Source organism: Synchiropus splendidus, chromosome 3 (assembly GCF_027744825.2).
Source record: "Synchiropus splendidus isolate RoL2022-P1 chromosome 3, RoL_Sspl_1.0, whole genome shotgun sequence".
Lineage (NCBI taxonomy): Eukaryota > Metazoa > Chordata > Actinopteri > Syngnathiformes > Callionymidae > Synchiropus > Synchiropus splendidus.
This window is the reverse complement of record NC_071336.1, coordinates 22,961,939-22,986,151: the sequence shown is the minus strand read 5'-3', so window position 1 is coordinate 22,986,151 and position 24,213 is coordinate 22,961,939. Positions and strand designations below refer to the sequence as shown.

Below are 24,213 nucleotides of genomic sequence, written 5' to 3'. Positions count from 1 at the left end.
TCGTCTAATGCAGCTGTACATATAGATTATGGGGATTATGTGTATAAACCTCTGTGTACAGATGCTGCTGTCATTGTGCATATGACAGCCCTGACATGCGACCACACGGACATGTGTTGTGCATCAGGGTCATCGTCTCAGACAGAAAGATTGCTGCCAAGTGGACAGTTACATCCGTCTTGGCTCTGTGTTGTGTTGCTCATAATTGTAAAGGCTTCATTAAAATTTGAAATGAGCTTGTACTTTAGTTTCTCAAGTGGTCTACTGAGGCAATGTACCAGAGTTCATAAGTGTATAGATGCCCGCATGCCCATGCATGTGTGACACGCCATGATGATTGTAGTTTTAGATATATATATATATATCTATATAAAAAATAGAAACTAGAAAGAAATATTGTGTCTGACTCACTGATATTGATATAGGTTTCCAAAATGAAATGCCAAGTGTTATACTTTAGCATTTTTGTGTGATGCGTCACCATTAAACGTTGCAGAGAAACACTCCCTTTCTCCACGTTGACAAGGCTTATAAGAAACTACAACAAAAAAATGAACCTTGCAGGAGTCAGGCCACATTTGCATTCCAAATGGCTTCTAGGTAAATGCGTCCTCTGTGGTTTTGGAAAGAAATGTGTGTTTATAAGGGTGAGAGTCTTCTGTCAATGTGCCAAATCCCCTCCCTGCTGTCCTGTCATTCTCTTCCCCTCTTGTATTCCCTGTCTCTTCGTGCAGAACAGAGGGGGTGAGGGAACTCTCCCACTTCCTCACATGCCTTCATCTCCTTGCTATCATTCACGAATTAGAAATGTCAAACGGACAGCGGTCGTATGATGTACTGTCAACATCTCACCAATCAAAGTGTGTGGCCGGTGTCAGGCCCTTGTTGTAACACACAAACTCACTATCGTGGGGTGCTCTGCTGTCAGGGTCGTTCTGTGTCTCAGCACTGTTGTGTTTAAGGTTCTAGCTCCACGTAGCTGCTTGACTGCTACCAACACATACAGTAGGAGAAAGAAGGGAGATGCACGGTGTCTGTAATTTATCAGCCACTTGTGTTTGCCAGTGCCATGCAACCTTCCGGTGAGGGACTCCTCGACTGTCCTGTTATCCTGGCATGCATGTGTTTGTCATGCCAACGTCCAAGCCATGTTTTTATGTCCTCAGTCAAACATGAATTGAAACTGGATTTGGAATTTAATCTGTTAATCCTGTGGTCTGATTTATTTATTACATGTCCAACTAAGGAGGGAGGACGTCTTCCTGACTTTTGCCTCCTGTCTGTCTCTTTGTTTTTCTTAGAATCCGTAGCTCCTTCCAACAACGTGACTTACCCAACTGTTTTTCTTTTACCCCTGTTTTCGACATCACACATTTAATTTGTTTGAATTATCCCTATCTTGGATTAGAATTCGGTATGGTAGACTTCTTCACTTTTCCATTTATTGGCACTACAAATTAAAATTGTGTGAGTCTTTGCATTGTTATTTTGGATGAGCATAATTTATTGATCTCTACTGAAAGAGAATATATTTGATTCATTCAGTGCTTATAAAAGAAAAAAAACACTTGTTGGCCTTGTGGCGCTTTGATGTGAATCACCACTTGTTGGAGTTGAGAAGATTGAGGTGGTAGAGGAAAGGTGGAGGGAATTCGAGTGTGTGACCAGCAGGACATGTGATGTTCTGGCATGACGAGGATGCTTGTTACATCTCTGTCACTCTAGTTTACAATTCTAACTCTTCGTTCCCATCTTTCAAAGAGGTTTTTCTTTTCTGCTTCGGTTGCCAGTGAAATCAGTGAAATGAAGTACACTTGTGGTAACAGAGTCGACAGTGCCAGATGAAGAGATTACAGTTGGTTAATCTGCTCCAGCGCTTGGTCCCCCAACCAAATTACTCAACAGGTCATAGTTGACTTGTCAGGAAATGAGAGAGCCTTCTAGTAACACAGTAAATCTCTGTGGACAAGTTCAAAAGGTATGAAGTGGTTATAGCGATATGACAACACGTGGCATCGGGCTTTCGGGATTAAGAACATGGCGCTCAGCATTTAGGAATAACAGTGTTATCAAAATAAAATGGTGATGAGATACACTGTGTTTCATCCAGAAAAACAGTCATGATGTTTGTGATCTGGCTTTCAAATATTGGTATATAAAGTTGGTGTGCACTGATGTACAATGGACTGTCACTGAATCAACTGTGCTGTGAAGTTATTGGTGGTAATCTGTGGATGTTATTTATTAGGGTTCTGTTCCTCTGTTTTTGTTTGTTTGTAAACAGCATAACCCCAAAAAAAACAGACACACTTCAATATGGATGTGTTAGAAAGGGCAAAACAAGAAGCAGCGCCTTGACCTGTCACAATGGCCCGAGTCGTCACTCCTACAATGATGTGGTTCGAATGAAAATGAGTCTTTGAAACAAGTTTAACGCCTGCTACTGCCACTCTTTCACCTGTTTTGTTTGGGTTTTTTTTGTTCTGCTAAGTGCATGGCAAATACTGTAATAGTGAGGGCAAAGATATCAGGTAAATAATAAATCATAAATAGATAAATTAAAAAGCAAGATAGGTGGAAACATGTGGTTTGGCAGTTTGCGCTGTCTTCTATTTTTAATGTTGTTTTTTTAAACTGTAGAAATACTCACTTGAAGGTGATTTAATTCCTGACACACCATTGAACGAACAGTTGTAGATCATAACTATTCTGCTGATCACCTTGAAAGAACTCACTCATTTTAGGCAGAATCATGTGGACTTGAAAGATGCACATACATTGTCTGTGATATATCCAGTGTGTTAAGATGGAGACTGTCCTTTTTGCAGTCGTCCACACTTTTTGTCTGTTCCCCCTGGACGGTAATGGAGTCTGAAAGTCCCCTATTTTGACACAAGTGCACCATCAGCCCCTCCATCCTGCCGGCTTTGAGCAGAAGGTGTTTCACTCCAAACCATCTGCAGAGCTCTCTGTTGGGCTTTCCTGTTACTGTTGCGTTCCACGACAGAGGAGTTCACTGAGAACCTCTTTGCATGCCTGCAATGTTCAAAATAGTTAAGTTCTTACCCAGTTTATCTGAAATATGCTGAACAACAAGGAGGAAATTTGATATTTTACTCTTTCAGTAACTCCTGAAATTGCTTTTAATATGAGGAGTAAATCCAATTGTTTCCGTCTAATTCTCTCCAATTCCATAGCTTGTGGAAGTGTGTTGTGCCCTCCGCATCACAGATGGTTTTCCAAGCAGGCAAATGGCGAGCGGTGCTTCTGGGAAGATGAAGGGTGCACACTGTACTCAACGGAAATGGACTGACTCGCACCAAAGGGAATTAATCGGTAGATTCCAGGTCAAAGAAATGACTGAGAAAGAAAAGAGCAGTGTGACATAAATGGGGGGGAAGCCAATGACGGCAACATGAGAAAAGAAGCAGCAGTCTGGAGTGAAATGGCAGTGTTAGAGGGTATTAATTATGAGATGACATTAGCAAATATGAGCGCGCCTGTATCAGTGACAGCTACTGGAGAAGAGAGGAGGCACGAGAGAAAAAGCAAACAGCGAGAGCGAGGAGCCACTAGCCGAGAGGCAGAGTATCATCCTGGGAAGAGGAACATCTGTCTCAGCAAAATACAGAGTAACAATCAATAACTGCGTCGGTGCTGCGCTGGATACTGCAGGCTGCCAATTGAGCTGCTCGACTGTGGCTGGGATTTTGATGGATGGTGTGTGATAGTGCTCATGTTTGGCTTTAATAGTCGCACAAAATGCGATTTTATGATCTGTGTCTGCTTGGTTACGGCGATTGAGATCTGTGTATATTTGTAAATCGTTTAATTGTTTATCAGATGGAGCAGATTCCCTTTCACAGTAGTGCAACACATTTGTTTTATCTCATCTGGCAGTTTTACTACGAGGAGGACATGAAGGCCTGGCTCTTATCTCAATGAGCAGCAGCGTAATGCTAAAATCCATAACTAATTGCCAGCCAATCCAGTGAATGGAGTGCTTTTTATGGGGTTTGGAAAACTGCTGCTTTGGAACATGGTCTTTCTGTTGGGCAGTTGACAATCTGCAGTTGAAATTTAGTTCCAGCAAAGGACGTTAGACTCAATTTAATGATGTTTAATTTCATTTTAATCCGACTAATTTGACTGAATTTGAAAGAACTGCACCAGTCATGAACATGTTAGTTGCAGGTCTGAATTTTTCTGCAGTTATGATGCATTTATTTAGTATAAGTGTCTCTGGTAGTGATGTCAGGTCATGTTGCAGTTAACTTGTTGGTCCTTTTAAGTGGTGATAATCTTTACTGTCAGTTTTGCATAGTGCACTTGTATTTCCCATGGAACACATTCTTAATAACTGGCACAAATATGTCATGTACTGTGTGCTCTGTCGTGTCTTCTCTGCCTATATCATCTCGTCTGGTGAATTATGGGTGTGAAAATATGTTGATTTTTAATATAATAACTGAATGGAATCAGTAATATTACCTCAGTTTGTTTGCTTTTTTCACATTCAAATCACTCCGTAGCTGCTCTCCTGCCTTCATGTACTCAAAATCAAAGTCCCTCTGGGATTAAGCACGTTGGTCTGGCTGCACAGCAATCAAAGGCGCGTGCTTCGCTCTCAATGCGAGTCAGGGAGAATTAACATCCTTGAATGAGATACCAAATCACACACAGCGCCTCCTTTCATCTCTCATCTCCAATCTACTGCATGTCAGGAAATATGTTGGAGCGAGCACTGTGGCGTCATCAGCTGATGCCATGAAATGCCGTGGTCAATTCTTCTGAGGAACAAAACAGCAATTCTGTGACACTCTTGACCTCATTTCCTAAAAATGTGTCGTCGTCTTTTTTTTTTTTCAAAGGGATTACACATGCAAAGGAGACACTAGTCTTGCCGTCACCCAATTTACACAATTCACTCAATAGATTGGATGATTCCATCTAAAGAGAAAGAGTTCCAGGAAAAAGGAGACTCTGATGTCCCATCTTTGGTTGGTACGGGGCGCAGAACCCTCCGTTGTACCTAAGTATATCTAAAAAATATCATTCTTTTCAACTCCCACCCAGACCAGGGTATTTGTTGAGAATATCCAGTATATTTTTGATGACTGCTACAACCATCTGAAAATACCAAGCTTGCGTTACCCTCTCTAGTTTCAGTATCAGCATCTCTCCGTCTCAGCTATTGCTTTGCAAATCTGTGAGCAAGAATACTTTAGGATGTTTGATGCTTTAGTTCAGTAACTACTAGACATTTCAATTGTTCAGTTAGATTTCAGCCATATTTTTTTTCTCTAAACTCTAAGTGGTCTGAAATAAATAGCAACTATTGGATGCTGTGCGCATAAATGCACCTGCAACAGTGCAGCTGTCTGTCATGATCTTCAAATCTAAAGGCCACCTGAGCTGAGGCAGGACTTGGCAGGCCGCTGTTGATTCCATCTGACTGGGTGTTGAATTGTTAGAATCCAAATGGTCAATTACAGGCTTTAGAGGCTTTGGCAATTGATTGAGGGCATAATACAAGGTTGTTTAGACACTCTCTAAAGCTCCAGTAAGTGATTGAGTGAATTAGGGTCATGCTTGTAAATGAAGGAGAAGATGGATGACCTGTTTACACGGGGAAAAAAAGCAAATAGGTGCTGATGATTAAGATTGAGTGAAGTGAGTGCAGAGCTTTACATTACAGAGAGCGGGCCGATCCGAGAGGTGCACAAGGCGAGTATCGGTCCCATCATAAGCACGATAAATGATTCATCTCGAAGTCTGAGGGCGGTGGACGCTTTACATGCACACTGTGACTGCAATACACCATTTACCATTCGCTACTGTCTAGATTGGAACGAATATTTATACCAACTCAGGGATCAAAAGCTAATCGAGTCAGTCATGCATCACTTGAGTTACACTGATATTGAAGGGAAAGGGTATAGTAACCACGTCCTCTAAAAATACTTTGAGCGATATAGGGTTTGTGTGCCCTTCATTGGATCTGCTCTAGCTTGGAAATTGTTAGATAAGGGACTCGGAGTGTGTGGTAGTAGTAAGTATAAAAGAAGCATGTATTGTGTCCTCAACGAGGATAAGTTTACATGACTTATATTTCTGTAGTCTGACTTGTATTGTGGTCGTTGGTTACTCCTGTCTGTACCGAGATTGAAAACTGATGCTTCAAAACAAAGGTGGACAGGCTGTTTTCTTACATGAACCGATTCTCTCTGCCCTCAGATAAACTATTCAGTTGCTGTCTAATCCCTGCCAGATAATCCTATCTGTTCGTTTACAAGGGGAAAATACTATCATTTCGGTTGCTTCACACATCTGAACTCCGGGCAAACTGCGGCTGATGCAAAACCCTTTAACATTTAATCAAACCTAAAACCCGACCTTAATCGGAATTGCTCCGAGAACATTAAAATGAGATTTCTATGCATTGACAAAACGCAAGCTGTGCCAAAAAAAAAAAAAAACAGACTCATGTTTTAATAGCAACATAAATAATTCGTATTGTCCTCTCCAATGTGGGTAAAATTGTACGACGCAAATGAAGGATTTTGTATGTCTAGAGATTAATTACTTGGAAAAATGTTACATGGATATTTCATCAGAAAATGTCCTGAAGTCTATGTGCTGCAGTCGACAGATTTAGGATGTTTCCGAATGTGATGCAGAGACAACAGTACTATACAAGTACAGCAAGGGCTACGTGTCGCGGTTGGCCTGTATTAATCCAACCCTGATGACTCAGATGTTTATAGATTACCGTGAATTCCAGACTATAGAGCGCCCCGGAATATTTGCCACACCCACTAACTTTAAGATTGAAAGTAGATCTTGCCGTAGAAAGGTCAGTAGTGCATCACTTGTTCACTAGTTTTGAAAACGGGGTCCAGCATCAGGACTGACTTAGCTTGAATCATGAACTCTTCACATCTTTTATTTACAGTAAAGCTCTGTTGGCGAAGCACTTCATGGTCCACAAAACGCTTGTGATTTCATCAGTTTGTTGTGACAAGGTTCAATATTTTGGCATCATGACGCTCTTAAGCCGTCGCTGTATAAACCACACGGTTCAGACAGCAAGAAAAAATTAGCTTGTAGTCCGGACATTACTGTACGTGTGTATGAAATTCACATTTTCTGAAATATTTGTTCAACTTCAATTATTTTTTTAATCATATTGGTGACGTTAACTGCGCTTGTGTGGTTTTGCGCTAGGCACTCTGGTTTCTTCCCACAGGCCAAAAACAAAACAGTGTTGAATTGATAACTTTGTAGGTTTGTCTGGCTCGGACCAGATCCAGGCAAATGCCGATGAGAGGAGACTTTCTTGATCAGAGTCAAATGATAATGACCAGTGTAGTTACCCAATAAAGTGTCCTTGATGATGTGACCATCTAGCAGGGTGTATCACACTTAAATTATTGAGCATAACCCACAATTTATTGCATTATTTGGGATGGTCCAACATTGTTGAGAGGTCTACTCTCTGCTGCAGATTTGTTTTTATCAATGGCCTGTTTTTTTGGTCTTTTTTTTCCAACTTTCTATGACATAATACAAATCAATGTGAACCTCTGATCCCCAGGGTCGTTGGGAACAGCAGCCCAATGACTGTGACAATGGAACGAGGAGTCTAATGTCGCTATAATTCCATGACATTGAAATGAAACACTATCTGGAAAACGATCATACTCTCCAATTACCCATCTCCGTCCTCATTGTAGCGGCTCAGCACAAGTATTTCTGCTCTGTCCCTTTATGTATGTGTATCTGCCGCTCAGCCTGTGTGCAGTATTGAGTGGTCGGCGGGTGACGCTGTGTTGATTTATTGCATGGTTGCCCAAATGGAACCTGGATGGAATGTGTCTGTCAACTGGACGGCATTTAAACACCTGTGATGTCCAGGGACGACTCCCGGTTCCATCAGGAACGTTTCCACTCCAAACAATCCCCACACAAGCATAGATGTCACATCCAATTTGCCAAGACGGTCAGTCATAAGCTGCGTAAACATTACATTTCATCTGGATAAAGACTTCATGAAGCTTGTTTGCTTGACTTAAACGGGTGAATACCAATTTAGTGTGATCTCATGCAGTTAGTTTAACAATATCCTAATTTACATGGAGCAGATATTGCCTCTCTGCGAGCCTCTGTGTCCTTGCTGTTGTTTCTCTGGGGCATTGTCAGAGGAAAGTGGGAGGAGAGCATTTAGCGGGCTGATCAATGAAAAAAGATAGAAGGCGCACAATGATGCACACACACACACACACACCTAGTGGAACACATTTACAAAATCCATCACTATGAATTAAGGTGCAAGATGAAGTGGAACTGCATTCTGGGCCAAATTCCCTGGTGTCCTCTTAAAGCGAAAACCTCATAGCTCTTGATGGACACTCATCCATACACTCATCTGTCTGAAGGGCTGTGATGTGAAGCGGCTCATAACTGTGTTTCATTTACAGCTGAGATTTATTCATGGAGTGGAAGTGATGTCCTAGAATAGGTTCAGGAGCAAAATATGTTGTCTGTCAGTGGATTCTGAAATACAAGTCAGTGACGGATGAATTTGCGATCGCGGTACTAGAAGTTGACGTCGATGGCTGTCGGCCTTGCCGCTTGATTCAAACGCACAGATTCTGGAGGTTGATGAAAGTAGGAGTGTCAAACTACACAGCCATGCAATTGCTGATTTTTGTACACTGTTTTAATACTAGACATCAATAGGAGGCAAAATATGCCCACTGCCGCATTACCCAAGTGAGTATTGACCGACAGTTACACATTCAGAAGTCAGCAAATAATGCTCAAACGAAGTGTAACAACAGAGTCAAAAACATTGACAACCCTTCACATTGTTTAAGTGATCAGCATTTGTGCTATTACAGAAAGAACTGTTTTGTTTTCTGTGCTCCTTTTCGCTCAATACATGTTGAGATGAAAGAGATGTATGTATGTTTGATGTTAGGTTAAAATGAATCATTCAAAATTATATTATCACAATACAGGAATTACCCATGTATTCCAAGGATTTTTCATCCACAATACATCACGATTCATACATTATTTACTGACTGCACTGAAGCCATCTAAGGGGAAATACAAAGCATTGTAAGTAAATTTAACATGAATGACAAAAATCTCTCTCTCTCTCTTGCTCTCTCTCTCTATATATATATATATACATTGTATGCTGAGGATTGTCAGAGTAGTAGTAGACGGCAAATAGTGTTGCAGGCATCGACAGAGCTAGCTAACACCAGTTTTTATTCATATGCATTAGAGAGATTTAATAAAAGGTAAAATCATACAGAAGGGCTCCTCGATGATGACACTCCAAACATCTTGGATTGCAAACTTGGGATGGTGAGAATTCTCCCATCTTACGACTGGGACATCCAACGTCATCGTGTAAGTTATGTTTGAACATTTTCAGTTGTCTTTGGCCACTTCCTGTTTTATTTTGATGAGGGTTCGTCTGATCGTCCTGTGTGCACATTGTTATGGAAGGTCAACTTGTGATTAAAGCTGACGTTGGAGACCGGCTGGAGTCACCTCTTTACAGAGCTTCCTCATACCTTTATTGAATGAGGTTTATGGGAGTTCTAGCTCTTGGATTGCTGTGTAAATATGTGTAAAAATTGTAAAAACACTGACTATTCTTGATAAAAAGCAAATGGTTTGCTGTTGTTTGACAGCATAATAGAAACAAAGATTTTAAAATCTTCCCATTATTCCTTGTTTGTTCTGCAGCAGAAACCTTGGTTGGTGGTCTTCTTTGATCTGAAGACTTGCTCAGAGATGGTGGATGTCAGACTGTGTAGCTACTTCTCGGTGAGGACAAGGTTGCTAAGGCATCAACTTCTCACTATTAGTGCAGAAATCATTTCTGTGCAGTTCAGAATTCATCACAGACCAGATGACAGTTGAAATCCCTGGAATCACCCGGTGCGTCAATCACTTTAGCACTCGACATCCTCATCTTTAGGACGAGCTCTTCTTGCCTGTGATCTGGAGATCGATAATGCACCACGGGAAGCGTGAGCTCACCCACGAGCACTGAAAGCATCGGGTTCTTTGTAATTCTTATGGCTCAGAAATGATGGGAATGGCTGCACTCAGAGCTGTGAAGGATGATCTCATTATTTTTCCAGCCATATTTCTGCCTCCTGAAAAATTCCACAACATCTTTAGTCGGGTCATTTTTAAGGCAGCTGAATTTAGCACGGCTTGTGTTGGATCAGGCTTTTGTGGGCAGAAAGGAGGCCAAGGTCATTTGGCGTGTCCATACATTCACTTTCCTTTCAGAAGGACAGAATTCCTATCCACTGTGTGCGTCCTACTACATTCCTCTGGGAGATAGTTCTGTGCAGTACTACACTGTGTCAGTAATGGTTAGTTGGTGGCATTGTGGTAGACATATCTCCTAATGACTGTTTAGGGCACAGACCCAGCTCACTGGCCATGACTTCCCGCACGTGGAAAATCCTATCAGTCTTTGCCAGATCCTGTGGTATTGTTGTTCCAGAGACTCTGCTGCGAGTGGATTTGTCTTCCACAGGGGAGCTGATGATCCATTTTGTGTTTAGTAATGCCATGATGCATATTTTCTACTTCTTTTGGTTAGCCGAGACATTTCTTTAAGGATAATATCAATGTTTAATTTGAGGATCCTGGACCACACAGTTTCACACTGTAAGTAACTCATATTGATAACAGAAAAGCAGCGTGACTTCAACTACAATGGGATTTCTGTTTGGTTATTAGAGGGCAGACCTCCGGCAAGCTGCTGATTTGGATTTTTTTTAAGCCAATATTGTTGTCCGATGTTGTCCACATTAGGTAGAGTTATTTGTCCCACAGTGGGGAAATTCAGCATGAAACAGCACAGTAAGATGGAATACATGTGTGTGAATGAGAGGGACCGAAGTGCACAGGTGAAGTTACAAGATGCAGAGATAAAGATGGTAGAGGGTTTTATGTACTTAGGCTCAACTGTCCAGGGCGATACAGAACGTGAGAAAGAGGTGAAGAAGCGGGTGCAGGCATGTGTGACAAAAGGGTGTGGGCATGGATGAAAGGGAAAGTGCCCAAAACAGTGGTCAGGCCAGCAATGTTGTGTGGTGTGGAAACAGTGGCACTGAGGCAAACACAGGAGGCAGAGCTGGAGGTAGCTGAGATGAAGATGCTGAGGTTCTCTCTGTGGTGAGCAGGATGGATAGGATCAGGAAGCAGTAGATCAGAGGGACAGCACATGTGGTCAGGTGTTTAGGAGACAAAGTCAGAGAGGCTAGATGGAGATGGTTTGGACATGTACAGAGGAGGGATAGCCAGTACATTGGTAGGAAGATGTTGAGTATAGGGGGCACTGATGCCCCGTCCACATGAAGATATCCACACGTTCTTTGGTGGAGAGGCCTTCTAACCACACGAATCCAGCATTTTCCACCACCATATCTAATACTTTTTGAAACCAGGTTCCAGAGTGAATAATCCTATACAGGCCTGTGGACAGTGGATTCAGATCTTTTTAAAAATGTTGATGTCACATCCTACATTCTGTTTATATGAACGGCACATACTCTTCAGAGAAGCCCGTCACAAACACAAGTTTAATGTTTTGAGCGTTTATTTTATCAAACCATAACCAAGGAAGGATTGAAATTCAAGCAAAGCTGCTAAAAGACTTGAAAGGCGTCCCCGGCGTCCACTCTCTCATGCCTCTGATGACTTGTAGCTCAGTGTTGACTCTAATCAAAGCTCAATCGTGTGTCTGTAAACAGTAAAGTCTCTTACTGATCGATTTGTTTATGCTTCAGTGCTAATAATTACCTCACAAACTCCCATGTGCATGTTGGGTTCTTATTTTATTAGGGCATTACAGTGCCTTTTCCAGAGAATCAGCGTGGACGATAGAAACGGCTTTGTCAAAAAACTGCAGATTTTCATTTGCGGTAAGAAGTTTGGTTAAAAAAATGACCTCTGGGAAGGTGCTGATTTTGATTTTTTTGGTTTAACCCAATATTGTAGTCCTACATGTATGTTGTCAATATAGTTTGATACATATTCTAGCATTTGAAAAATCTTGGAAGCTCAGAGAGCAGAGGGGAGTGGCGTTACTGACCTCCTACAAACCGTAGCCACGCTAAGTCCAACATGGTCATCCACATTAGGTAGTTATTTGTCCCACAGTGGGGGAAATTCAACATCATACAGCGCAGATGGGATATGTGCGTGAATGAGAGGGACCCAAGTGGACAGGTGAAGTTACAGGATGCAGAGATAAAGAAGGTGGGGGATTTTAAGTTGCGATGGAGGGTGTGAGAAGGAGGTGAAGAAGCGGGTGCAGGCAGGATGGAATAATAGGAGAAAAGTGTCAGGTGTGATGTGTGACAAAAGGGTGTCGACAAGGATGAAAGGGAAAGTGTACAAAGCGGTTGTCAGCACCAACACCAAACAGGGTAAAAGTTTGGGTAAGAAAATGTGCAGCACCGTGCAGGTGTAGTGTAAGATTTATTTCTCCTAAGCTCAATCTCTCCTACTGAGGGGAGCATTTTTTTTTTGGTTATTTATTGTCAATTGTCAGTCGTAATGCCCAACCTCGTCCTCCCTAATGTGTCGGTTCGGTAGCACAACATGCTCTCCCATCCCATCGTCTTGAATCGTGGTGGGAGGAGTGACTCAGACCTCCTTCACTGAGAAACAATCATGGCGAGAACCCTGACTTCGAAAAGATGCGGGCACACACTTTCATGAGAAGAAGAAAAGAAATTTCAGCACGCTCATTTTGATGCAGGCAGATCAATGAGTTTGTATCATATATAATTTGCTGAGTGGCTGGAGGGTGTTACCGTTATCACCTGGACAGTAACTGCCTGGAAGGAAAAGTGAAAATCCTTCATGCTACAGCCTGCCACCTGTAAGGTATATGCAGTAATGGTTTTTAACTGGAATGTTGTGGTGTTGTGAATAAGAACAAGCTGTCACCCATCGAAGCCGACGCTGACAACTGTTTACGACAAAAATAAATGTGTGTGCAGAGCTGCAGAAATGTCTATATTTCTCATGGTCAGAGGAAAATAATGAGAAGATCTGCAAAGATCCGCTCGAAATGTGGCGTGTGTTTCAGATTTGAGTCTCATTTATAATCCTTTCCTCACACCAGGGTTACTGCGTTCACCTCCCTACCTGGTGTGATTAATAGCAGTCAATTCATTAGTTTGATCAGCCGTTTTAGCAGAGCTTATTAATCAGATGCTTATTTACATGTCACCACTGAGAAGCTCAGAGGAAATGAGGCCAGTGGGAAATGAAGTTGTGTGTTTTTGTATGTGCATGTGTTAAGGATTGTCTTCTTTAATTCCTGGCATGCTACCACGCACCAGCAGTCATGACTCATATGCTGCTTTACATACATGAGGCTCCACAAACCAACGCTGTGGGGAGAAGCCCCGTGGTTCATTCCAAATGAGAGGAGTTGTATCTCATTAATAAAACATAGTGCTGCTCCTGTAATATACAAAACACCATGATAAATGAGGGACAGCGCTGTTCTTGCCTCCGCCAAGGAAGTTGTGTTTTTGCTGATGTCTGTCTGTCTGTCCTTGTGTTTGTTAGTAAAACAACAACAAAAGTTATGAAAGGATTTCAAGGAAATTTTAAGGAATAATGATCATGGAATAAATATTGAATTTCTTCACTAAAATAGGGCAATAATTTGGGATTAAAAAACAGCGGATGTAACCCAAATAACATTTAATGGAATTAAAAATATTTCACTAAATGCAGTTGCAGTTTGTGTCAGCGCCACAATAGCGGTGGCAGCTCCGTGGTTATGTTTTGTGGCAGCTCCCACATTGGGCATCAGTTTCTGTAGAATCGCGCATGAATTGCTGCACCACAAGATTGACCGATGCCCTGAGAGAAGGTTGTTTTTATTTTTTTGCTGCAATAATATGGGCAATTTACTCCATGAAAGAGCACAATTCCCCACTTCAGAGTCTAGAAGTGATGCTTGAAAATTTCATGGCACTCTGCTTTTCTGGACTGATCTTGTGATCTAGTTTAGGGGTTTCTCCACGTGGGGCTGGAGCTTCGCACTGAAGGGGACCCTATGACACCCTGTGTTATGCTACAGCACTGGGGAAAATCTTGATTAACTCCTACTTGACTGGCGCTGTGGCTGAGAGCTGCAAAAAATAGAATTCAATCCTGTTTTAGCAGCACAGTGGCATCTCTGCGTGGAGGCAGCAAAGCGCTGACACTGGTTTGGTATGAGTGCTCTGTTTTACTTGTTCATTCTATTTTCCACGCGTCAAAAATAGTGCTCCTCCTGCCCTCCACAAGTACCACATAAGTTGGATTAACTATTCAAAACAATATACTTGTACTCACAAGAAGAAAACAAAGTGCTTCTCATGCTAAATATCCAATATTTGTAAATATTTTCACAGATAATCGTCGCCTCAATTCAGGCAGGTTATTTCTCCAAAAATTACCTCATGGTTCCGTAAGACTGTGTGTCTGCCATGATTTACCCACCCAGCTCATGTCTTCAGTTCATGTAGTTTGATTCCTGACATCATTTCCCGACACTCCATTGTTGTTGTCAGCTCATGTTGTGTTCCAGGCTTTAAAGCTAGGATCTGTTGAAGGGGTTAGCTACAGCAAGACCTCGACGGTTCGATTCTTAGCAGTGCTCTATGAGGAATGTGTGTGCAGCCACGTGTGGATGTGCTTGGAATATATCACGTCCCAGCAAAAGCATCAATACAGCGTCAGGGAAAGATTCCGCACAGAATGGAAGCACCGTAAGAGAGTCCAGATGTCAGCGCACAGTGCACTGTGATGAACTGTCTTTCTTTGCTCGCCACAGAGTATTTGCACAGGAAATGTGATCTATTATTTATTGCACTAACATTCTGAGATGCTTTTGAAGTTTGAGCTGCATCACGTTATAGTACGAGTGAGCAGAACCAAGTCGCGGATAAAACAAGTGCTTAAATTAAAGGGCTCGCGTGACTCATCAATCATTTTATCAATCTGTGTAACTGGTAGGATCGATGTATCAGAGAGAAGCGAGGAGGGGGAGTGATGGATGGTGGACAGGAAGGCTGTTGATTGAAATTCTGGGTGAAGAGTTTTCAAAGGTCAAGGGTTGTCCACAAGGACTCTGTAAGCAAAGCAGAGTCTGAGAAGGCTGTTGTTACAAAAATGCTTTTGGACTAAAGTGCTTGAGTGGTGTGCGGCGTCATGTACAGGCGGATGAATTCCTGTGAGGTTGCTTGGCCTTGTGAACGTTGAGGCTTAGTGATGTCAGAACCTCATCATAAATATCCAGCTGAACCAGCGCAGATGACCGCAAGGTCACTCTTTCATTAACTGCCCTCTGCTTTGATTTCCTCATCCTTCATTCGCGTCAGCTCTCCTATACCTGCCTTGACACCCACACATCCTGCAGACCATCGCGGGGGCAGAAGTGCTGCGTACAACAGTAGACTGTCACTTTTGTCATCCAATTCGCTATGAATATTCAATATACATTGTCAAATCAATCACTGTGTTTGAGCAAAGTTTAAACCCCTTTCTCAAGCAGGATGCGGCATCAATTCAAGAGAAGAGGCAGGACAAAATGACAGTTGAGTTTAAGCAGCCCATCTCCAGTGCTGCTCCATTGATCACATTTTAATGGTCAACAGGACCATTTGGCTCGATCACACTGCACTGACGCAAACTGCAAACCAATACGTGCAAAGCACAGCTGCAGCATCTGACTGACACCTGTCAGTCATTGACATATGACCCTCCGCTTGTCTACAGAGGCCAAACATTTCAGTAGACTGCTGTTTCAATGAGTTGGAGGATCTTCGCTCACAGTAGTCCCACAATAACATGATTAGCCGCGTTCAAGCGCGTGAATTGTGGTCATTTGCTTCTATGGAGTTGTGCTTTCTGATTCCACTCTGTTGTATTGTATTCATTTTCTAAATCCTTGATAAATATTAAATTATTGGATTGTTTTATTAAATTGCCCTTAATTTTTAATGATAATCCATCCATATTTAAGGTTTTGTTATTCATTAAATTCTCACATTTTCTCGGTGAGGTAAAATAATATAGATGAAACTATTGTTTTCCCTAACGTGTGTGTGTGTATGAGAGAGAGAGAGAGGGAGAGGTTTTAGCCGATAGAGTACAAAGTGTCCAGGTAAAGATCTCCTTACCTACCTGTACGTCTGACTCTCCATTACAGTAGGGAAGTGGGGAACACACAGTTGGTTTTTCAAAACTTTACATCATTTCTGTGTCTGTCAGTGACACCACATGATGATAAAAGATGAAGATTTAAAAAAACTTTGCATTGATTTTAATGCGTGTGGTGTTCCCCGCACACCCAACACATCAATCCAATACCCAAATTTAAATCAAATTTCCCCAGATTTTTAGTTCCAAAACTCTTTTGGCTTAGCGTAGCAGAAGTTGTGTAACAGCAAACACCGTGAAGCGAAGCATATTGAAATGCGTTCATGCCATCTAGTTCCTGTGCAAAATATTTATTTATATATATATATAGTCTGGAGCTCAGTTACATTTCAGGCTTTCCAAGCTGTGACACGTTCTGTCTAGACAGAAAAATAGGGCAAACACCAGGACAAAAGAAATCCCTGACATTTTAGACAAGGTGTTCACGCTGTGCAATCAGAGTTCATTTTCCGCTGAGAGCTCAGCGAGGGATCCGCGAGGGTTTGAAGGCAACAATCTGCTTTAATGTGACCCCATGTTATTATGACGGCTCCTGCTGATTACATTTTCAACTGTATTTTCAGCCCCATCCTTTGTTGCGTCATGAAATTGCGTCTGACTAATGACATCAATTTGATCTTTCTTGCATTTGGAACTTGTTGTTTTTGATCCTTGCAAGTCCTGAAATGAAAATGTAATAACAATCTTATTGTTTTTTTTAGCACAGCTATGGTTTGCAAAAATGCAAAATAGTTTGTTGCTTTTTAAAAAAAATCTGACTAATGTTCAACCTACTATGAGTGTTTGTATTGTGATGTGACTTTAATAAGTGTGTATTTTTCTGCTTTCCTCAGATCCAGACTTTGCAGACTTGGGCTTACCTCCACCTCTGCCCTGTAGGTATACTCCCTCACGCTCTCTTTGTCTCCTTCCCATTCACCATTTTCAAAGACTCACTTCATGCCCTGTGCTTTGTTGCGATATGCACGTGTAGATGGATTTGATATTGCATTATTGAGCATGTTGGGAATGTGTACTGTATGTGTGTGTATTTATGTGTATGTGTGTTGCAGCATGCCAATATGACATGGTTGGGCCCGACGGTATTGTTGAGTCTCATCAGATCACGAGAGACGGCAAGGCTGGTGCCAACGAGGCTGTCGACTGTAAGTGGTACATCCGAGCCCCGCCGCGCTCCAAGGTCAGTACTGCTGAATGGCGGAATAGAAACGTTTATACATGTCCTTAAGTCTTAATTTCATCTTTGCAGGGCAGTCAGTGATGCTCAAATCACAAAAATACCTTGAACTTCCATTTAAATAGTAGATTTTCTAAGTAGTTTCCTCAGTCTGGTTGGCTATAATTTGCTTTTTGATAAAAGGAAATTAAGAAAAAGAATGGTAGAAGCAAGTTGGTGGTTGGTTTTGTTTATCATTATTTGTTGTTCAGTCAGTGGAGCATTTTGTTCAGTCACTTTAATCACAGGACGGTTGGCACAAGTGGGTTAACATGGTAGTCTGAAACACATCTTTTGGCTCTGGCACTACTTTTTAAAATGATTTCTCTTCCCCACGTTGATGTTCAGGGAGTCGGTGAGACTGAAAAAGATAGCTACTGTATTACTCATCAGCTCACAGCTTCATTAACATTCTACTTGGTGGACTTGTTCCCAGAGCTCGGGTCAGACAGATAGGCAGAGGGGTTCACTTTAGGTCAGGCTCGTATTTTTTCATCAGTGAGCTGTTGTCCAGAGAAATGAAGGGAATGGGAGAGAAGCGGAGGGATGGTTGGACTGTGGGCCGAGTTAACTGAGAGAGATGGAGGGAAGTGTAATGCAGATGAAATGGTCTTGACCCACAGGTCTGATACAGCCTGTTTGTTGTCTTCACTATTGTCTCAACACCAACGCACACATGCAGGCTACTAATGTACATCTGACAACATAGCTGTTGTGCTGTCAAAAATTTATGAATGACACTCCGCAGACTTCCGCCAAGCATCAAGCCTCCACGATTTCTCACAATGGTGTGTACTACTCCCTTCAGAGAACAGCACAAACAGGCTCTAACCAGAGTAGAAAGAGAAGTGGGAGGCCCCGCTGCACAACTGAGCAGGAAGATAAGTGCATTAGAATCTCTAGTTTGACAAATAGACGCCTCACAGGTCCTCAACTGGCTGCTTCATTAACTAGCCAAAACGCCAGTGTCAACATCCACAGTGAAGAGGCGACTCTGGGATGCTGGCCTTCAGGGCAGAGTGGCAAAGAAAAAGCCATATCTGAGACTGGCCGATAAAAGAAAAAGATTAATATGGGCAAAAAGAACACAGCACTTTATTAGAGCCAGTTTCATCCTACAAGAGGACAATACCAAAAGCACACCTCCAAATTGTGCAAGAACTCTTTAGAGAAGAAGCAGGCAACTGGTATTCAATCTGTAATGGAGTGGCCAGCGCAGTCACCAGATCTAAACCCCATTGTGGGAGCAGCTTTACCGTATGGTACGCAAGAAATCCAGCCAATCCAACTTGTGAGAAGGGCTCTTAGAAGTGTGGGATGAAATTTCTCCAGATGACCTCAACAAATGAACAGCAAGAATGCCAAAGGTATGCAATGCTGTAATTGCTGCAAATGGAGGATTCTTTGACGAAAGCAAAGTTTGAAGGAAAAAACCATTATTTCAAATACAAATCATTATTTCTGACCTTGTCAATGTCTTTACTATATTTTCTATTCATTTTACAACTCGTGGTGGTAAATAAGTGTGACCTTTCATGGAAAACACAAAATTGTCTGGGTGACCCCAAACTTTTGAACGGTAGTGTACATATTTGAGTTTCTTGTTAAATTGTGTGCAAAATATGGCTGCTTTATTTATGCAGTTAATGTATATGTACTTCCTTAATATTAAGTGTTTGTCTTTAATGTCTTTAATGTTTTGTCCAAGTCCAATTTCCCCATTGAGGGAAAAATGAAGGCAATCTAGTTTCACCTATTGTATAAGCGGAATATCGTGAAATGCAATGAATGCATAATAAAAACATGTGTCACTAGACATTATCATCTTTCTGATAATGTAAAAAAAAAGGTAAGGTAAAATATAAAGTATCCATGGCACCTATTTTAAAAACAGTGTGCAGCGTCTTCTCAGCATTCGCAAGCATTCCAGATGTTCTCAGGCCAGAATACGGTTTTGTCGCAGTATTTGAGCAAGGTGTGACACTTTAATAAACATGGTCGGGTAATAAATGTGACTACATAGCCAACTAATATCTGCACTGAGATGCAGCCAACTGAGAGTCATACCCTTGTTACTCTATTTCATTGGTGACCATGGCCACAGGTGTAGTGCTAGGCTTGAAATGACTTGGATGAGAAGCTTTATGTTCTGACTCTGCTCTTTTGTTATTCAAAAGAATCGCTTCATTCCACCATGTCGAATCAGTTGCCGTTGTTTTTGTCCATTTTGTTGCTCTCGCTGCTGCAGGTTACATTTCTTAATAGTCGAGATTGGGGGCTAATGATGAGTCAAGCCCAGTGGTCGAGGGGAACATGCATCTGTCCTCCATCGGTTTAGTTAATTCCAGTTTATTATATTCAAAGTGTATTGTGAAAAACAGTTTTTTTGACATTTGGGAGAGGAATAGCTTCAGTGCTTTAGTCAGATGGGGAAGAAAAAAAAACATCTTTGTATGCAAGTAGTGAATGAGAGAGTGACAGTGTGACTGGGTCTGACAGTACGATGCATTTTCTTGGATGGGATCAGTGTCATTTTTGCCCTGAAGGGTCGTCTCACAGGGGAGTCATGGATCCACTGTTGTCACAAATAAAGATGAGTCAGCAAAAGGAAAAAAAAAAATCTTTATCCTCATCACAATTTCTTTCACTGACCTAGCCGCTACTCTGGTCAACAAATAACAATAATGAATAAAAAAAACCTGTCATGATTATTAGTTTGAAAACAGACACTGAGCTGCAATGAAGTAGAACTCTCCTGTCCTCAATGTACCGAGGAGCGCGCATGCGGTTTGGCATTGTGTAGGGTAGGCATTTAATTTCCTTCTGCTGACACATTGCTGCACTGTACTCAGTGTGCCAGAGACAGCGGAGAGATAATGACATCCTATACCAGAGGCTCTAATTAGACAGCAGAACTCCAGAGAGAGGAGGGAGCGCCAAACGGCAGAGCAGACTATAAAGCAAAGATATACTTAATAATACATTCCATTAAAGATGTGCAAATGGAAAAAAAGAGCCTTTTTTCTGTGTAAATGTAAGGAAGTGTGATTTCTATCTGTAAAGACATTATCTCGCTCAGCGATCATGCGTCACTTTGAAACACTGCATGTGTTCAACAGATTCATACAAAAGTTGTGCGTTTGTTAAAGCAGATCATTTCGCCATTTGAGGTCGCAATTCCAATGTACTTGTACGTAACAGGAATTGAGTTTCTGATGGGAATAATTGTATTGCCATGGAACCATTTATATCTTCTGTGCTTGTCACTTACGTCCCATTTCAACGCATGAAACGCTTCGGAAATGTAAATATTTTCACAAGTCACAGAAGATGCCTGTCAGACAGTGGCGAAGGTAACGCTGACACAGAAGGAATCCGTGTGATCACTGCACAACAGTGGCTCTCAGCCGCAGAGAAAATAATTTTGTCCTTATCAGTGATGGATTCCACATCAATACCAGGCGCTGCTGAATCAATGAAAATCCAGCCTGTTTTTCTGCTGCAGCCAATCTTTAGAATTTCAAATTGGTGATTGTATCTATGTGATCTATTGCCATCATTTGGCTCCTTGATGCCTTGGCTGTTTCTTCATCCTCACTTTTGTTTGTCACTGAAGGGCGTCCAAAGTTATTGTCCCCAAAGTAATGCAGGCGTTTAGAACGTTTCATTATTTATTCAACTAATACTTAATATACAGGGGTTGGCCAAAGTAATGGAATACACCTTAAAGATTTTTAGCTTTAGCTTTTAGCTATATATATATATATATATATATATATATATATATATATATATATATATATATATATATATATATATATATATATATATATATATATATAGTTATTATTATTATTACATAATAATGATTGTTATTATTAAACATAATCTGTAATAACCTGAAGTCACAACTTGGAGGTGGATGTACAGAATCGTTGCTTTTTTATGTTTATGGCGGTGACATTTTCTCTGCAATAACCTCTGAATCTTTAAGAGTTATTAAAATACCTCCCCATTAATAACGGATAAAATTGAATATTCGGAAACAAGCCTGAACTAGATTCAAGTTAATGTCACCTTGGTCACAAGGAGACTGAAATCCATTCTCTCTCTCCTCTTCTCAGTCTATAGTCATTTGATCTGCTTTTTTATTTTTTTGTAAAATGATTTGATTTAAAGGTATTTTAGTTTCCAACTGACTGACATTATCATTAGTCATTGTCTCTGTGTGACTGTGTAGGCATCAAAATCCTTTTATTGAAGCGTTACAAATCCATAATCCAAGTTGCATTTATTTACACAAAAAAAATTCTACTACCGTGCTCCACTGGGTTCCAATATCATTTTTCAAGCCCCTGAAATGAGGTCCGCCTTTGAAACGTGTCGAATTAGCATTCATAATTCTCGATGCAGCTACCGTTCCCTCAACTCCCGACATCGGCTTTTCGGTCCGTCATTCTTCGGGATTTGAAACGTTCCGTTTCCAGTCACGCAGGGTGAGCTGGACACTCATCAACTCTAATAATGGAGAGTGTCGGGGTCAGCGGAGCAGAAATATGGCTGCGAGTGTGTGTGAGTGATGAACAGTGATGTCATCTGAAATGGATATTTTACACTTTGAATTGTCTTGGAAATGATTCATGGTGGATGAGACACAATGTGAAGTAATACTGAAAATATACCTCAGATCTTCATCATCTTTCAGTTATCTCACAATACTCAGCTGCGGATGACCATGTGACTGTGAAGAAGGTTCTGTTCCCGCGTGCCTTATCAGACCTTTGAGCAGATTTTTTTCTTTTTATTTTTCGTTTTTTTTGTTTTTGTTTAAGCCGCCTTGTGCTTAGGAAACACCCCGTACATGTGTTTCATCTTAGAACTCAGTTTTACCAAGTGCTGGTTAAAATTGGGCAAAGTAGAATAGCAAGACTTGTGCAGCAAAAAGTCGTTTCGGAGCTCAGTGGGAGGTTATGACGTCAAATAGCTTTGTCAGTCATAAGATTAGCCGTTACACATTTAGACGCTCATTAACTTGTGTGTTTTGTGTTAGGATTTATGGGAAATTAGTCCATCCGATGGATTAATTCCAAATGAATTAAAAGACTTACAGCTGGCTTTCGGTTATTGCATAACTTACAATTGAAATAAATGTAATTCCAAGTCAAATCCTTTTGATCGCCAATGTCTTATGTGGTGCCATTTCTCTTGTGGCTCTTAGTGAGCCTTTGACCCGCTTAGCCTAACATCTGTCCACCTCTTTTTGTGGAACAGATCTACCTTCGATTCCTCGAATATGAGATGGCAAACTCCAATGAATGCAAGCGGAACTTTGTGGCTGTGTATGATGGTGGCAGGTAGGTAGTTTTGAAAAATGGAATTTTCACTGCAGTGGTCTTGTTCAACCTGGCGCTATTTGTATATGTGCTTTTGTGTTCCTCTGACAATATAGAGCAGAATCTTGAATCTTGTTTTTAACTTTAATGGCAAGTTTATCCCACTCTTCTAATGTAACTTAAAGGAAGATTTTATCAACTCAAGAGTTGAATTTGGGATCTTGAGTTAACTCTGCAGCCCTAGAGCATTTGTTTATAGGGAACTTAAAAGTATCCAAAGGTATTGAAGTACAATTCACAAGACCTACATTGGAAATACAGTGAACGATTGGTACTTTAAATATAGGATGGTGAAATAAAAACATACTCGCTGGCTCCAGAATAAGAATGACAGAATAGATGTTTCAATGGCTTTTGTTGTTAATATTCAGCTTCAGTCAGAACCGTTTTAAACAAAAAACTCTTCTTCTTTCTCTTAGTTCCGTGGAGGACCTGAAGAGCAAGTACTGTTCAACAGTAGCCAACGACATCATGCTGGTCTCCACCCTGGGCGTCATCCGTATGTGGGCCGACGAGGCGAGCAGGAACAGCCGCTTCCGCATCCTCTTTACGACATATCAAGAGCGTAAGATCTCATAAAACTGACAGGCGCTCATGCCCAGGACCTTCTCATAAAGTTGTTTATTGCAACAGGAAGTAGATGCGCTGATTTCCTGGCTTGAGCAGAGCAGTACCTAATAACAAAAAGGCATCAGAATAGAAGAATATGTTGAGGTTGTTTTATATTGAAGGTCACAGGTTTTTCAATTTGTTTTACAACTAATAAACCTACTGCAAGAAGCATGCTGAATAATAGCCGGTGTGAAATAGTCAACCGTTATATTCCAGTTCCTCTGTATGAGCAAGCGTTTTCCAGTGAAAAGTGGGATTTAATTTGATGGTTGAATTGTGCTTTAGGTTTGAGGGAGTTTTATTGTTGCTTTGATGAGTGATATATTTAATGAATTTTAATGATTCTAATTATAAACGTCCATCCCTGAATTTGTAGTTGCTTGCCGGGACTCACATGTGCCATAATTTCTTCCTCCTTGACTGATCTGTAATTTCCTTGACTTGGTTTGTGTGCGTGTATTTAATAGCCTCATGGCTGGAGTTGTTTGTGTTGGAAAGCCAATGTCCCATCCATGAGGCTCATTCACCAGAAAGCGGTAGGATGTGCAGTTGCCAGGGCAACGTTACTGACTGAGTCACTCAAGCAGCCCCGGCTCCACCACAGCTTTAACACTACCACTCAGCAGCATTGCACCAACCCTTGTGTACGCCAGTGATCTGAGTAGTTTTAGAGCTCTAGAGGTGCAGAGAGAAACTCATCTTGGTTTTAATTCT

General features: G+C 41.3%; 1 protein-coding gene across 5 annotated transcripts in view; it reads left to right on the top strand.

Annotated features, from left to right (window-relative positions):
* Positions 1–24,213, top strand: part of neto1l (neuropilin (NRP) and tolloid (TLL)-like 1, like) — a 62,316-nt gene that overhangs the window by 23,012 nt on the left and 15,091 nt on the right. For all 5 annotated transcript variants that reach the window (XR_008414137.1, XM_053859223.1, XM_053859219.1 and 2 more), the window contains 4 exons: positions 17,112–17,153; positions 17,331–17,458; positions 22,766–22,848; positions 23,307–23,452. Coding sequence is in view for 4 of the 5 variants with exons in the window: in XM_053859223.1 (XP_053715198.1) it covers positions 17,112–17,153; positions 17,331–17,458; positions 22,766–22,848; positions 23,307–23,452 (399 nt within the window). In the remaining variant the exon portion in view is untranslated. The remainder of the gene's footprint in view (positions 1–17,111; positions 17,154–17,330; positions 17,459–22,765; positions 22,849–23,306; positions 23,453–24,213) is intronic.